At 38.8% G+C, this 13838-nt stretch overlaps 2 protein-coding genes across 5 annotated transcripts in view; one reads left to right on the top strand and one right to left on the bottom strand.

Annotated features, from left to right (window-relative positions):
* Positions 1–3641, top strand: part of TPP2 (tripeptidyl peptidase 2) — a 52189-nt gene extending 48548 nt beyond the window's left edge. For all 3 annotated transcript variants that reach the window (XR_011738562.1, XM_065829691.2, XM_065829693.2), the window contains one exon: positions 667–3641. Coding sequence is in view for 2 of the 3 variants with exons in the window: in XM_065829691.2 (XP_065685763.1) it covers positions 667–756 (90 nt within the window). In the remaining variant the exon portion in view is untranslated. The remainder of the gene's footprint in view (positions 1–666) is intronic.
* On the bottom strand, positions 1524–10399 carry METTL21C (methyltransferase 21C, AARS1 lysine). Of its 2 annotated transcripts, none has more exons than XM_065829695.2 (5): positions 10242–10399; positions 5953–6116; positions 4203–4345; positions 2596–2713; positions 1524–2320 (listed from the first exon to the last, which is right to left on the bottom strand). In XM_065829695.2, the coding sequence occupies exons 2-5, from the start codon at positions 6104–6106 to the stop codon at positions 1926–1928; spliced, it is 810 nt and encodes a 269-aa protein (XP_065685767.2). In that variant the 5' UTR covers positions 6107–6116; positions 10242–10399; the 3' UTR covers positions 1524–1925. The 2 variants fall into 2 exon arrangements, with proteins under 2 accessions (XP_065685767.2, XP_071663259.1); XM_071807158.1 differs by lacking the exon at positions 10242–10399 and adding an exon at positions 9445–9467.
* Positions 10400–13838: the final 3439 nt, after the last annotated feature.

Raw genomic sequence — 13838 nt, forward strand, 5'->3', positions numbered from 1 at the left:
TGAAAGAATGTATCAAAGAATCACAGAATAGTTTGGGTTAGAAGGCACCTTTGGAGATCATCTAATCCACCTGCCCTGCTAAATCAGGTTCACCCAGAGCAGATCTCACAGGAATGTGTCCAGGCGGGTTTTGAATGTCTCCAGAGAAGGAGACTCCACAGCCTCTCTGGGCAGCCTGTTCCAGTGCTCTGGCACCCTCACAGTAAAGAAGTTTCTCTTCATGTTTAGATGGAACCTCCTGTGCTTCGGTCTGTGCCTGTTGCCCCTCATCCTATTGTTGGGCACCACTGAAAGGAGTCTGATCCCATCCTCTTGACATCCACCCTTGAGATATTTATAAACATTGAGATCCCTTCTCAGCCTTCTCTTTTCCAGGCTGAACAGACCCAGCTCTCCTTCTCTCTTCATAAGAAAGGTGCTTTAGGCCCCTCATCATCTTTGTAGCCCACCACTGGAGTCTCTGTAGATCATACAGAATGTTTTTCTTTTTCCCTTTCAGTACTAAGTAATTCAAACATCACCAGTTCTCCATATCTGTTATCTTTCTGATAAGACACCTCTAGTAAGATGTTGATATCAATGGAGTGTTTGTTGGAAGCATTAAGATTTTAAAAATATGACGCTAGAGCTTCTCTCTTTTTTTAATGTTAGATTTCTTTATTTCAGCTAATGAAGTTGCTTGGATGGACTCATTGTGCAACTTTCACTGAAAACTGGCTTCCTGTCATGTATCCACCTGATTATTGTGTATTCTAGAAAACCAACAATTGTAAACTTTAAGTGATTTTTATATGGGGCAGGACGTGAAAATATAAGTTTGACTTTTTATTGGAATGCATGCTTTCGTTACTGAATGCTGATTATTAAATTGTGTGTATTTATCAGTAAAGGTACCTGGGTACAGCTTAATACCTGTCAACCCATCTCCTGTCATCAGGGAGTTTCCTTATTGTGCATCCCATTGCTGGCAATGGATGTGCCAGAACTGCCAACACCAAGGATTTGGAATTAGGCTGGAAAGGCTTCCTGCATGCATGTTAGGTTCTTAACTGTCACTTTTAACGACAAACCTGTAAAAGCTCTGTATTTTTTACAGTAAACTGAATTTTAACGTGTTTGATCTTTATTTCAATTGTATGAAGGCCTTAAAGCTACTGCAAGAGTAGCTAAAATCTTATTTATTAGACTAAAGTAACGGGACATCATTACCTGTATTGTTTGCAAGAGTTTACATTTAATTTTTTTTAAGAAAAATTCAACCTCTCAAATTGTTACAATGTGTAACTCAGAATTTCTGATGCATAGGTGCTCTTGTAAATCTTCATTTTGGAGTGATTTCAGGCAACTCAAAAAATCCATGTGAAGTTGAGTATCAGGACAGGCTGATACATGTATAAAGGTGCCAGACAGTTAAATCTTGATCAGGTATTGTAAAGCTATACATATATGTTTAATAATGTCAAAAATGTAAAACACAGCAGAATAAATGTGCAAAGTTGAAGATCAAAAAACACCATGTGCACTCTGATACTTTAAAATATTTTATCGTTAATAAAAACAAATAATTAAGCTAAAAATTGTACTGGTTTCTGAAAGAGTACAGAAATGAAAGTTGCTGAAAGAAAATACCTTACAAACAACAGAAGTTCAGTGCAGCCCAGAATATCAGTGCTTTGTTAAAGCCTTTTTACTAACTGTTGCTACTAACATTGTTCCTTCAGTGGAGTGAAATTGGTCTGTTTGAACAGGTTGTATGGATCAGCCAGAGACAAATTGCTATATGCTTTGTCATAACTTGTAATGCAAAATTCAGATACAACTGCAACTTTACAAACATAAATGCACAGAAGGTGCACCGCAATGCTTCAGAACATTCCAAACTGCAAGGTGCTCCCATTAAATCAAAATTAGTAACAATTTCCTCTCTAATTCTCTCTTACTGTGGCTTTAAGCAGCTTGACATTTGATTCTGGAAATTCTGCTAGAATGGTTGTGTTAAATATATTGCCAAGTTTTTCCAAAAATTCATAGTCTGTACTGAATCTGAATTTATTTGCCCATAGTAATACTGTTCCTGGCTTGCAAAAATACACCATAGTTGCTAGCAGGGAGTCCAGAGCTGTATGGTGGTACACAACATCACTTGCCAGGATGAAATCATAATGGTGAGTTGATACAGGAAAGTCTTCGTTGAGGCCTTCTCCCCATACCAGTTTTCTCACTTCAGGTTTGTGCATAGTCATATTTTGTGTATTTCTTGAAATATTATATGAGAGATTTTCAAGAACTTCAGGCAAATCAGTAGCTGTGACGTAAGCTCCTAAAGAAAACATGAATTTGTGTCAATTCATCAGTATGTAGTTGAACATATATATATATATATGAAACTTTATCTACATAAGTTCCCCAGCTTCCCCCTCACAAATAACTAGGGTAGTTACTTTTATTGACAAAACAGTATTTTACAATAATTTTCATTTTTAAAAAGGCAGTGACAAAGCTTACTTCAACTGTTCTTTCATTGCCTTAAAGTGACAGTGGCAGATCTAGATCATCTTTCACAAGAAATCCAAAAGGAAATATAAATTTACAAACCTAAGAGACAGGCCACAATGGAAAGCAAGCCTGTTCCAGCACCAATTTCCAAAACTTTTTTGTCTTTGAGGTTGAATTGTTCTTGATTTGTTTCCAGATATTGAGATAAAGCCAGTGCCTGAAACGGTTAACACATACATATAAGGGGTAACAGGTAAGTTGCACAAAAAGTCATTAGATTTTTTTTTTATACAAGTTTTTTTTATATATACAATGAAAAACAGTGAAGGCTGTAACATAAAAATGTAACATGGAAAGAATTATGATATGTCCTGGTTTTTATATTAAAAAAAACAGCTTATTTTTAGGTTTATGGCATATGGATTTGCTGCACACTCTGTACACTGTGAGTCCTCTGACAGCTCAAGCAAGGTAGGCAGTGTTTTAATGTGAACCACACAGTCAGAACAGCAAACAAGAGGTTTAACAATATGGAAAGCATAATGTTCTGGGTTATTATCATAAATGTTATGGTCTGTTATCACTATCATAAAGTAGATTCAGGCTTCAGAAGAGATTTTTTTTTTTTAATTTGTTTGTTTTCAAAGGAAATATAAAATTTATTTACTCAACACTTGTCTGCTGATAATAGTATAAACTTTAAAAAGAAAACCAACAAACAACCACACTGAATGGAAGTATTGTTTATCAGACTTTTGTAAAGGTCTCATCAATAGAATATAAATTGGCTGTTTATAAACAACATAAACCGATGCCAAAGAAACTACCTTCCCCCTGTTGTTTCTCTCCTTTAGAGTTGTGTTACTGTTACTGTTTAAACTCTTGTGCTTTTGATAATGCAACACTGGCTACCAGCTCTGGGAAAGCTGACAGCTAATGAATCACCAGTCTAATTTGTGCAACCTCTCGATTTTCTTGGAAAGTTTTACTATCTGCATTCTGACACCTGATTAACGTGAGAACTGATGAATTGACACTTCGAAATAAGATACTGTTTCACCCACCCGTACGCTTTCTTTTCATCTATTGTTTTGAAATTGTCTGCCATTTTCTGTGAGCTTTTTAATAAATGTGGATCTGAAAAATTTTGAAATCCTAATTTTCATGTCTTTGTCAGTTGACCTTCTTCCCTTAAAGGCAGTTTTCTCAATCCACATAAAATCCATGTTTTAAGAGCAGAAGCAAACAGTTCTTCTTCAGTCTTTGCAAGTACTGTTTTCCATGTTGCAATGGAACTGTTCCAGCTTGTTCTTTAAAAGAAGCAAATTTGTTTTAAGGTCTTTTGTGTAATCTCTCCCAAATTTCTTTTTCAGCCTCCTTTTTGTACTGCTGCTTGTTTTCTTCCCAGCAGTGACTGACAGGAAATATGGAAGAAGCTGAACACTTCTTCCTGAGTTCCCTTTCTTAACTTTTCGTCAACATCTGCCTCTAATTTACAAATATGTAGATGCCGCAGTTCTTTTGGTGTGGATTGGCAAATTGGCATAAGTCAGAGCTTTCTGCTCAAGCACCTCCCAATTTTGTTCTCCATGGGGAAACCTCAGCTACCAGGAGTGTCGCCTAAGAAAGCTTCAATATTTGTGTGCTACTGTCACAGTTTACCCTTCTGCCGTGTCAGCTTTCTGGGTGCCGCATCGCGTACTTACCCCCGGCCACACCACAGCTCCGAAGTGTTCTATGGACTCCTGAATGACAATCTGGTGGCCCACGTACGTGTAGTGCTCTTTGTCGAAGTAGTGGGAAACTCTAGGAACCCAGTTCTGTAGTATTTTAAGGGTTACTGGTAAATCTGTGGGAGAAAAGAGACACAATTTGTACTTTTCTGTGCAGGTGTTTGTATGCAACTTCTTAAAGAGTAAGAAGTATTTTGTGAAGGTAGTACGTAGATACATGGACTGACAAAGCTGTCAGGTCCTTGGCCTTGGGACTGGTTGGTGTCCAGACGTGGACGGTCTGGCTGGCCAGAGAGTAAAAGGAACAGCAGTCATTTCCTGCCACTCTGAGTGTTTGTGTGGGCAATTTTGTGACAGAAAGGAACCTTTTAGGAAAAATCTACTAATTCAAATATGTAACTCTGCTAATAGGGCTAGAAAACCATCAGGACCAACTTGGCTTGTATTTTGGGGTATGCCATTGTATGGGTGTGTGCTGTAGTTGTCATTTGTGGGGAGTTTATTCAGTGGGAAGTTACGGGTTTTCCGTTTGCTGCAAAATATTTCTTTGTATTTCAACCATTGGATCAGATCAGCGTTTGCAAATTCCTGTTGTCAGTGTGATATCATAGCTGCTTAAAAATTTTGCAAGGTAACTGCTCTGTTCTGAGTAGTATTGCCTCATTAAAAAGTGTTGTGGCAGCTTTTAACCAGAGGTAGTTCTGAATCCTTTAGTCATCACTGTATTCCCTCCCTCACAAAACTTCTGTGATGCATTAGTGCGTGTCAAAATACTAAATACAGCGAAGTTGCCTTCTGCATCTCATGTTTTATTTGAGACTTAAATACCTTTTCCTAACCTGTCTGCTCTAGCGACTTTCAAAATCAGATACAAACACCAAATAGTTGCATCTTGCTTTTTGTCTTTATATGTTAATATACTTAATTTACTTAATATGGCTGCTAGAGGGTCACCAACAAATAGCTAAACATTAAGCTTCTTTTTACAAAAAACAAACAAAAAGCTGTAATTTAGGATTTACTTCTTCCATTGAAGAAAACTCAGCTCTATTTAGTGGTTATCGGGGTTTTTTTAACCCTTCCACAAAAGGAGGGTAGTGAGATACTCTTCAAGTGACATAGGGCACTGCTCAGCAAATATCCGTACTACAGTTGTGCTAACATGTCTCATCAGAGCAGGTATTTCAGATTTTTCAGGAGAGCTCAGCTTTGGTCTGTCTGATCTCACTGGAAACAAGGACACTCTCGTTCTCGATGGCTGCGCTGTTGGTGGAAGCCTGTCATGACATGTGTAGATGGTGCAAAATTAACTGTAAGGAGAAGTTTTGCTCTGGCTTCAACGGGTTTTAACTGATGTCTGCCTGAAGTCCTTGGTAGGTGTTTGAGCGTTTTAGCCTGTTGAAATTTGTAATCCCAAAGCTTCAACAGTGCCAACCCAATTAATGCATTTTATAATCAATCTCTGATTGTAATTGAGAATAATCCTCAGATGTCTAAATAAAATCCAGAGTTTGGGGTTTTTTTAAACATAAGTCTTAATTAGAGAGTTATTTTTGTAGATGTGGTCTGATAATAAATATAAATATAGGGAAAAAGTGTGAGAAAAAAATAGAGATCAAAAGGAAAAGTGACACAGTGACATTTACTATTTGGAGACTGAGAAATGTGAAAATATGAGATGTTAGCATGCCATAGCAATTACAATATTTAAATTGGATTAAACCTGAGCTGGGTTCTGCTGTTGAGGATGCACATGTGGAGCTGCAGGTGCAGTTTTCAGACTCAAACTGCTCTTCACAGGTTTCTTCTTCCTCACTTGGGCAGTCCATGACTCTTTGAATATTGTTGGGGAACGGTGGCTGCTGTGCAGAGATCATGGCAAAAGAGCTGAAATGGAAGGGGAAGAATAATGTTATAAAAGCTTGTGAGCACTCTCCTTGTGTGAGAGATGACTGGAAGAAGGCAGCACGTAGTTTGGGTGGGCTCTGGTTTGGGGGTTTTTTTAGCGACAGGTTGGAGGGACAGAAGCCGTGATGAGAGGTGACATAATGCAGTAATATTATCAGACTTTTCATTTTATCACATTTATCACTTATTATTTTACAATGTTTATATTATAATTTATGCAAAGTCTTAGCACTATGTCACTCAATGGATGCTACTAATTAGTCTGAAAAACTAGCTGCTTGGGTGATCCTCCTACCAGTTGAAGCAACAGCTGACAAAGATGAACAACTTTTTAACATCTGTTACTTTTATCTGTGTCATTTACTGTTTCCCAAAGAACTCTGGATGGTGACATTCCTGCGATAAAATTCTTTAATTTGCTGCTGTCAGTGCTCTTGATTTTGTCTCCTTGCATACACTTGCCTCCTCTTCCCTGCCTTTTCTTGCAGAACTAATTGGATTACCCTGAAATGCAGTGAACTGCGGAGCATGCAAATGGTGGTCAGGAAATCATTTCAATGAGAAGTCTGGATGGGCAAGCTTTTTTGGAGAGCAATGTGTGTGTTATGAATGACTGTGCACCGTTAGCATCCAGGGCAGCACCTGGCATAAGAAGGGACTGCATGATACCAACCTACAAGCAGTAAAAGCAGGAGTAGGGCTGGATCTGCATTTGCCTGGGGAGAAACATGCCTGTGAAACTTTGTGCTCAACTAGAGTATTTTTCAGTGATAGCACCTATGCATATATGCATGTGTGTGTATACACGCACGTATGTGTAAAGAGGAGGAAAAAAAAAAACCAAAGGCTCATAACTTGCTCTGACCAGACACTGTACAGGTTCACCCTTCCCATGTATCATGATGGCTGAAGCGTATTACATTTTTATCCATCATTGGCTTTATTCTGTTCATTTTTGAGTAGGCATGTTTGTTTGCTCTTTCCAGCCATGTGCACTGCAGACGAAATGCTGTGTAATTTGGGTTCCATCATATCGTAGGAGGCTGTTGGAGATACCCTGGCCAGAAGGGGGAGAGGTTTGGCAGAAGCTGGGGGGGTTCAGCAATGCCTGCAAGTAGATAGATAGATAGATAGAGAGATATATATATATATATATATATTTCTTTTTTTTTTTTTTTTTAAGGAGCAGAATGACTCCTGACTTGTGTGGGTGGCTTATTTTGCACACATGATACTGACACCATTGCAGTTTTACTGATACCTGATACATTCCTTATTGCTACTCTGTTCATTCACGAGGACAGGACTTGTGTTCTAACTCCCCTAGCACTACATTTGTTCAGTCGTCGCAGCGGGTTTTGTACTGTTTCAAAAAAGAGTGCTTTAAACTGATTTCTGCAGATGTATTCTTAGAGGGCCTCCACCTAGCTAGTAACAGGTTCTGGTTGTTACATACATTTTGTGTATAATTTGAGATATGACTATGGTAGGTAAGAGGCTGACAGTAATGCTGCAGTTACAGTGTTTTCTGGTGTATGAGTTAATGCATCGATGTTCACATTTCACACATGAAACTGTGCCTCCTTACAACCGCAATGGTTTCTGTGTAGTCTCACGTAATCAAAAATATACTTCCAGTTTTCCGAAATGCCTCTTTTTAGTATCTTGAGATAAAATAAAATCTCATCATGTTTTAATGATTTAGGAGGTCTCTGAGAAAGTAAAACTTGTGTAATTGGCAAGGTGTGTAATGAGAACAGAACAATGTCAGAACTGGTGATGGCTACTGCCAGGGAACACTTGTGTGAGGACCCAGTCTCCTGAACATTTCGTGTTTAAACATGCAAAGCACTATATTTTCAGGGTTGGTTGGTTGGTTTGCTTGGGGTTGTTTTTTTTGTGTGTGTGTGTTTTTGTTTGCTTTTTATTGTTATCATTATTTTGTAAGGCTCTTGTAGCATGAAATCTGTGCTAGTTAAGTGAAAGGCCAGTTCTGAAATTGCAAAGCAGGGGGAGACTTTGCATTGTCCAGTACCTTCTATGTAAAACCTAGAAAGGCTTGTTTAATGAGTAAACTGTTTGACTTGTCAGTTTGGGTAGAAAGTGATCCTTCTGTATTTTTTCTATGCCAAGATAAGTTTGTACTGCAACAGGCCAAATTTCAGTTGGCTATGCATAGCAGTGAATACCACAAAATAGCTTGGAAACAAGCTTAGTAAGTGTATATTTGTTGATCCATTATTAAATACTTGTAGTAAATATAATTGCGTCTCTGCTAATGATATATATACCCTGTTATTACTAAATCAGTACAGACTGAATTCTAAATTAAATTAGACGTTACATTTTTTAAAATTAAAATTGCTCTCCCTTCTCATGCTTTGTCCTTTGAGCTCCTCTGAAAGAGAAGCCTGCTTAAATATTTATAAAGGTGCTTTGGTTTTTATTAAGTCCCTTCATAAAATGATTGGCAGGTCTTTAAGACACCCAGTGGTTACACTGATACTGTGGTGAGACCGATGCAGTCCTTAAATTCATCAGTTGCCTGAGTTCTTAGATGGGAAACTGGGGAGATAAAGATTATGCGCTTTACATTTGTATGTCACGTATCACACCAGGCTCTGGTTTATCCTGGGGCTTCTAGATGCTATAATAATATCTTGTCATAGGTGTAGGTTTTGCAAAACAGAAAGGTGGGTTTGATTTTTTTTATATAAACTACATTATATAGGTAGATAGATATACACTGCCACAACTATTAATGATATATTTCATAAACTGGAGTAAAAAGTAAAGAATTTTTTAGCTGCAAACTACAGGACAGATTTAGTCTTACAATTTCAAGAATTCTAGTGTATTAGGATCTTGGCCTTCATGATGCACAGCTTTATTTTATCATTTTAATGACAAACTGTGCCTGAAGACTACGGACACAAGTAAGAAGTCAGTAAGCTGTTTGCAAATATGTGGTGTTTGCACTATTACTTGCCCTATGTGTGACATGGTCGAGTTGTTGCTCTGTTACTAGAATTGTAAACACTGACACTTCTTACTATTTTGACATTTTTCTGATCCATAGCTCTCTGAAAATGGTATATCTCTGAAAGCATTTTGATTTGGTATAATACTACTGCCATCAAAATCTGTTCCCTTCGAAACTGTCGGCTCTTTCTGAATGTTAGCAGCTGATATCTTTTCAAAATGATCTTGAAGGGAAACAATCATCTAAATTCTGTTCTTTCCAAAGTTTTTAAACCCATATTGACTTAACTAATGATCTTAAACTGTTGTGAACAAAACAACTTACAAAATCACATTTGGTTTCTTCAGAACCTAAGGAAGAAACAATAGTTCACAAAATTATATCTATTTGACAACGCCACATTAACAAGGTAATTAAACGCTGAAGGGCAATTCATAAGATGATGATAAACATTAAGGTAACAGTTTATCCCCTGTGAGAATAAACTTTCTGCCTCTTTAAACTTCCAAAATCCATGGCTGGGTAAGAGCTCTTCAAATCTAGTTACGTAGCCCTCCCTTCATGCCCCCACATCCCCTCCCCCTAAAAAAGTAGGTTAGCGAGCAGTACTGTGTTACTGGGTCTTCAGCTGTAAACACAGCTCTGCTGATACGTGTTTCTCTCACCTCTACACGAAGTTACACAGCAAAGTCCATTTTAGTCTGAATCATTTGGGCAAAAGCCAATTCCATTTGCTCAGATGTTCTTTGCGAGAGAGGGCTTTGCCAAACACTCACACCATACACAAACGTCCCTGTTTTAGAGCTCATGCGACTTTCTCATTTTCTCATGCACTAATAAAAATATATGTATGTTAAAATATTAATATAAATGCTAAGAAATAAATGAAATGTCAGTGTGAGGAACATCACTGTCATAAACATATGAGTCCACAAGGTAAACGTATCCAAATACTGAAAACCAGCAGTGATAGCCACTTCTTGCGCAACAGTAGGGGTTAGGTACACTGATTTTCTTTGGCTGACCTGAAATACAACAATTCAGACGGAAGCATTTCCTTTGTTAGTGAGCAGAGAACACAAGCACATGTCAGACAGGTTAGCTGTTTGCTGCGTGGTTACCTGCTGTGACGGATGGCGCTGGAGGTTCCCGCGGGGGGGATGCACGCTCCAGAGGTTTTTATACAGGCACGCACCTGGAAGGAATAACTCTCTGCTCTGACCAGTCGCGTTGCAGGCTATTTAGAGTAACATTACCAGGCAGTGCTTGAAGAACTTACTATGTTACACTAAACTCTTCCCCGTTTGCAGCGCAAAACGAGAACACTCTTAAGCTTTGAAGTCCCAAGCGTTACCAACCTTCAGAAATAAAATCTCAGCTTCCTCTGACCTCTTGCTCCGTTTTTGCAGATTTACTATTCCCTGCGCTCGCTTTCCGTTCAGGAGCGCTCACCCAAACAGGCAACTCACCGTAGGCAAACTAGCACATAAATAATGCGTGTGGCAACTTGGCAGTAGCCCAAACGCAGAGAAAAGTTCACGAAGCTCCTACTGCCAAGAAAAGGTCGAGTCTTCAGTGCCCTGCTGGGCGTCTGGCCGGGAGCCTCTGGGTATCCACTCCTACCCTGAGTCACGGAGACTATGGGGAACTGACAGTCCTGAGGAAATAACAGCTTCCCATTAAGTGGGCATCGAAACCATAGGCAATATTGTGTCCGCTGAAGGAGAGAGTGCAAATGTGAAAATCACACTTTCATCAGAAGGTCCTACAGTTGCTTGTTTTAAAACAGGTGGATGTTGTCGATGTTAGAGGTCAAGCAAATACGTATTCCTTACACAATTCAAAAATTTGAGAGTTGTATGTGTGTTTACCGCTTCACAGCCATCCTATGCTCCCCTCTCCTTCTTGGAAAAGATTCTGTAGAAAGAAATTCAACTGGAGGGTAGAGAAATTTAAAGGGAACTTTGGCAGTCATAAAGTTAGAGAACAACCCCGGCTGATTAATGAAAAACTTGAGGTTGGCAGTAGAAGTGATGGAGGTGGGGGAACACGGGTGGGAATGTAGACTTTTAGATTGATAGGCATTTGCCTTTTTGGATGAGCTGCTTTTGAATTTAGGTGACATTCTCTTGAATGTCAAAGGAAAAAAGCCTTTCTGTCACGGTGGCTGTGTATTTCACACGTTGGCTGCTGTGTGTCTTCAGTAGTCACACCTGGTGTAGGAAACACTTGGGCACTCATTCAAGTGCTCACCAGTTTCTTTCCTCTGAAATTTAATAGTTAAGATACCTTATTCTTTTCTAAGTACTTGAGACTTCATATTAAGATGTTAACTGTATTAATTTGATGACATAAACATTGAGTTTCACAGACATGCCTGACTTTACAAGCAGTGCAAATGCCTGGTCCCGAGCGAGGTCAGTAGCTGTTATTAGAAATAAAAAGCAGATACGCTGCTGCTGGGATGGCTGCCAGGCCTTTTTTTAAAGACATGGTCTTTTTAGCAGGCACATTCCCACTGTCATATTTGTTGTATTTGTCACCGGGGGTGAATGTAGCTCACACTGGTGCTGCTGTTACAGTTCTGCCCCAAGATTTGGCAATGGGACTGATGCTGAACATAGTAGTTTATTTTTCAAATGAAATCAGAGGAACTGGCTGTTCTGTATTGTGTTTCTTGTGCAAGGAACTCAACAGTACAATAGCTGTAGGAACAGTGTTACAGCACATTTACAAATTGTGTAGGTATAGCTTAGTTTCTTGTTATAAGAAGCAACACAGATACTCTGAAATGTAGCTGTTGTTGACTATATTTACTATATAATTTCTATGAATGCTTTTATCACCAAACATCTTTTGTTTAACACTGAAAATTAGTGTGTCTGGAGGTATAGCCCCATGGAATAGTGCTGGGAATAGTGCTATGTGTAAAAAGGTGGGTTTGGTTTTGTTTTTGTTGTTGTTATTATGTCATTAACTTGATGTCCAGTTTCACAAAGCTCTCAATTACTCAGTTGCCTTTTCTGGTTTTGTAAACACCCATGGGAATTTTACTTTCTAGACCATTCGTAGAAGACAAAACACAGCAGGCTGCCGAATGCAATGAAGTAAATTTAACTCTTCAAATACTTTTAGAATGTATTTGTTTTTAATGTGAGTTGTGTGGCTGGAGTCTTCGGGGTTGTGTGGTGTGGGTCTTTTTTGGTGTTATCAAGCTACCAGGAAAGCTGGGAAGACTATTCCTCCTAACTCTGTCACTGAACTCAGCAGTAACATCCTCTTTTAATATATTGAATCATGGAATCATTTTGGTTGGAAGAGACCCTCAAGATCATTGAGCCCAACTGTTAACTGGCAGAGCAGAATTGCATTCATGTTACTGGATTATAGATTAGAGTGATTTAAATTTAAAAGAAATTTTAAAGTTCCTCTGCAAGTAGCAAGTTCAGTGTAACAGGATGTAAAACTGTTAAAACCTTAATTAAAAAACTGTGATAAGTAAGTATGCAAATGTTAAGATCTTCTCTGAACCCATCAGGAGCAAGAAGCCTGCCAGATTTGTTCCAGAAGAAGACAGAGTTAAAGCAGACAAGGTAAAGTAGCCTTGGTGTTAGCTGGTAAATAGCAAGGCATAGTGTGGAAAAGGAAGGAGGTTTTGTGTGTTCTCTGAAAGCGTCAACAAGCATGTAGTTCAGGATCTTCCAGTTAATGCAGCGTACATGGATTTTCATAAGCTTTTGATAAGGTCAGTCACTAAAGATCATTACAGAAATCAATCTTTGCTGGGATTAGAAGGGAGAGTTACCTTTTGTTTTAATTTGTTAGAGCAAAGAGGCAATCAATGGTCAGGTTTACAATGTTCCGTGGGAAGCTGTGCTACTGAGTGTGTCCCTAAAAATCTACTGGAAAATGAAGAAAATAGTGTGGTGACAATAATGTGAAATTATTCAAGACAGTGAAAACAAAAATAAGCTGAGGAATTCCAAAAGGATCCCTGACACGTTATAAGAGGTGATAATGTGATAAATGAAATTCGGTGCTGACAAGTATAACATAATACAGAAGGACAGCCTTTAACTCAGTACCACCAAGGAAAGAGATCTTAGTGGCACCAGAGACAGCTGTATAAAAATACCTTTCCAAAGCGTATCAGTAATCAAAAACATTAAGGGACCATTGCATTTTCATAAGGAAAAGAGAAAACGCAAAACAGAGAAAAAGGAACATTGCTTTTCCACTCTAGGAATTTGGAGTTTGTCGTACATGTTCAGTGTGTGACTCAAGTCTTTGATTAAAACACTCAGGGTCTCAGAACCTCCTGTGGGATTTGCCGGAGGTCCTGTGTGTCCTGGTGAATGACTGAGGAAGAATGGCAAGCTCCCAGATCTAGAGCAGATTCACCTCATCCATTTTTGCTGTAGCACCTGCTGGACTTCTCTGGATGTGGAAAACATGTTTGCATTCTCCAAATCGCAGGGACTTCTTAACTGGTGTCAGCAGCCAGCTGAATGTCTGCAGCCTGGTGTTGACAGGGGCTGTGTGGTTTGCTGAAGTACAAACTACTGCAAGGTGAAATTTGTTCCAGATTAGCATCTTCAGCCTTGGAGGATTTTCTTTTCTATTCTTTATGATTCTGGGATGAATCCACAGCTTAAAGTCACTTGCACTCAAAGGCGATACTGGTGGCCTTCCTGTTTAGCAACAGCCAAAGGTGTAAA

This window comes from Patagioenas fasciata, chromosome 1 (assembly GCF_037038585.1).
Source record: "Patagioenas fasciata isolate bPatFas1 chromosome 1, bPatFas1.hap1, whole genome shotgun sequence".
In the NCBI taxonomy this organism is placed as follows: Eukaryota; Metazoa; Chordata; class Aves; order Columbiformes; family Columbidae; genus Patagioenas; species Patagioenas fasciata.

Excerpts from the sequence above, each read along its gene's own strand:
- METTL21C (XM_065829695.2), bottom strand. The coding sequence starts at position 6,106 with ATGATCTCTGCACAGCAGCCACCGTTCCCCAACAATATTCAAAGAGTC. Across the intron at positions 4,346-5,952 it reads AACAGCAGAACCCAGCTCAG|ATTTACCAGTAACCCTTAAA; the intron begins GTTTAATCCAAT and ends TTTCTCCCACAG. Across the intron at positions 2,321-2,595 it reads CATTGTGGCCTGTCTCTTAG|GAGCTTACGTCACAGCTACT; the intron begins GTTTGTAAATTT and ends TGTTTTCTTTAG.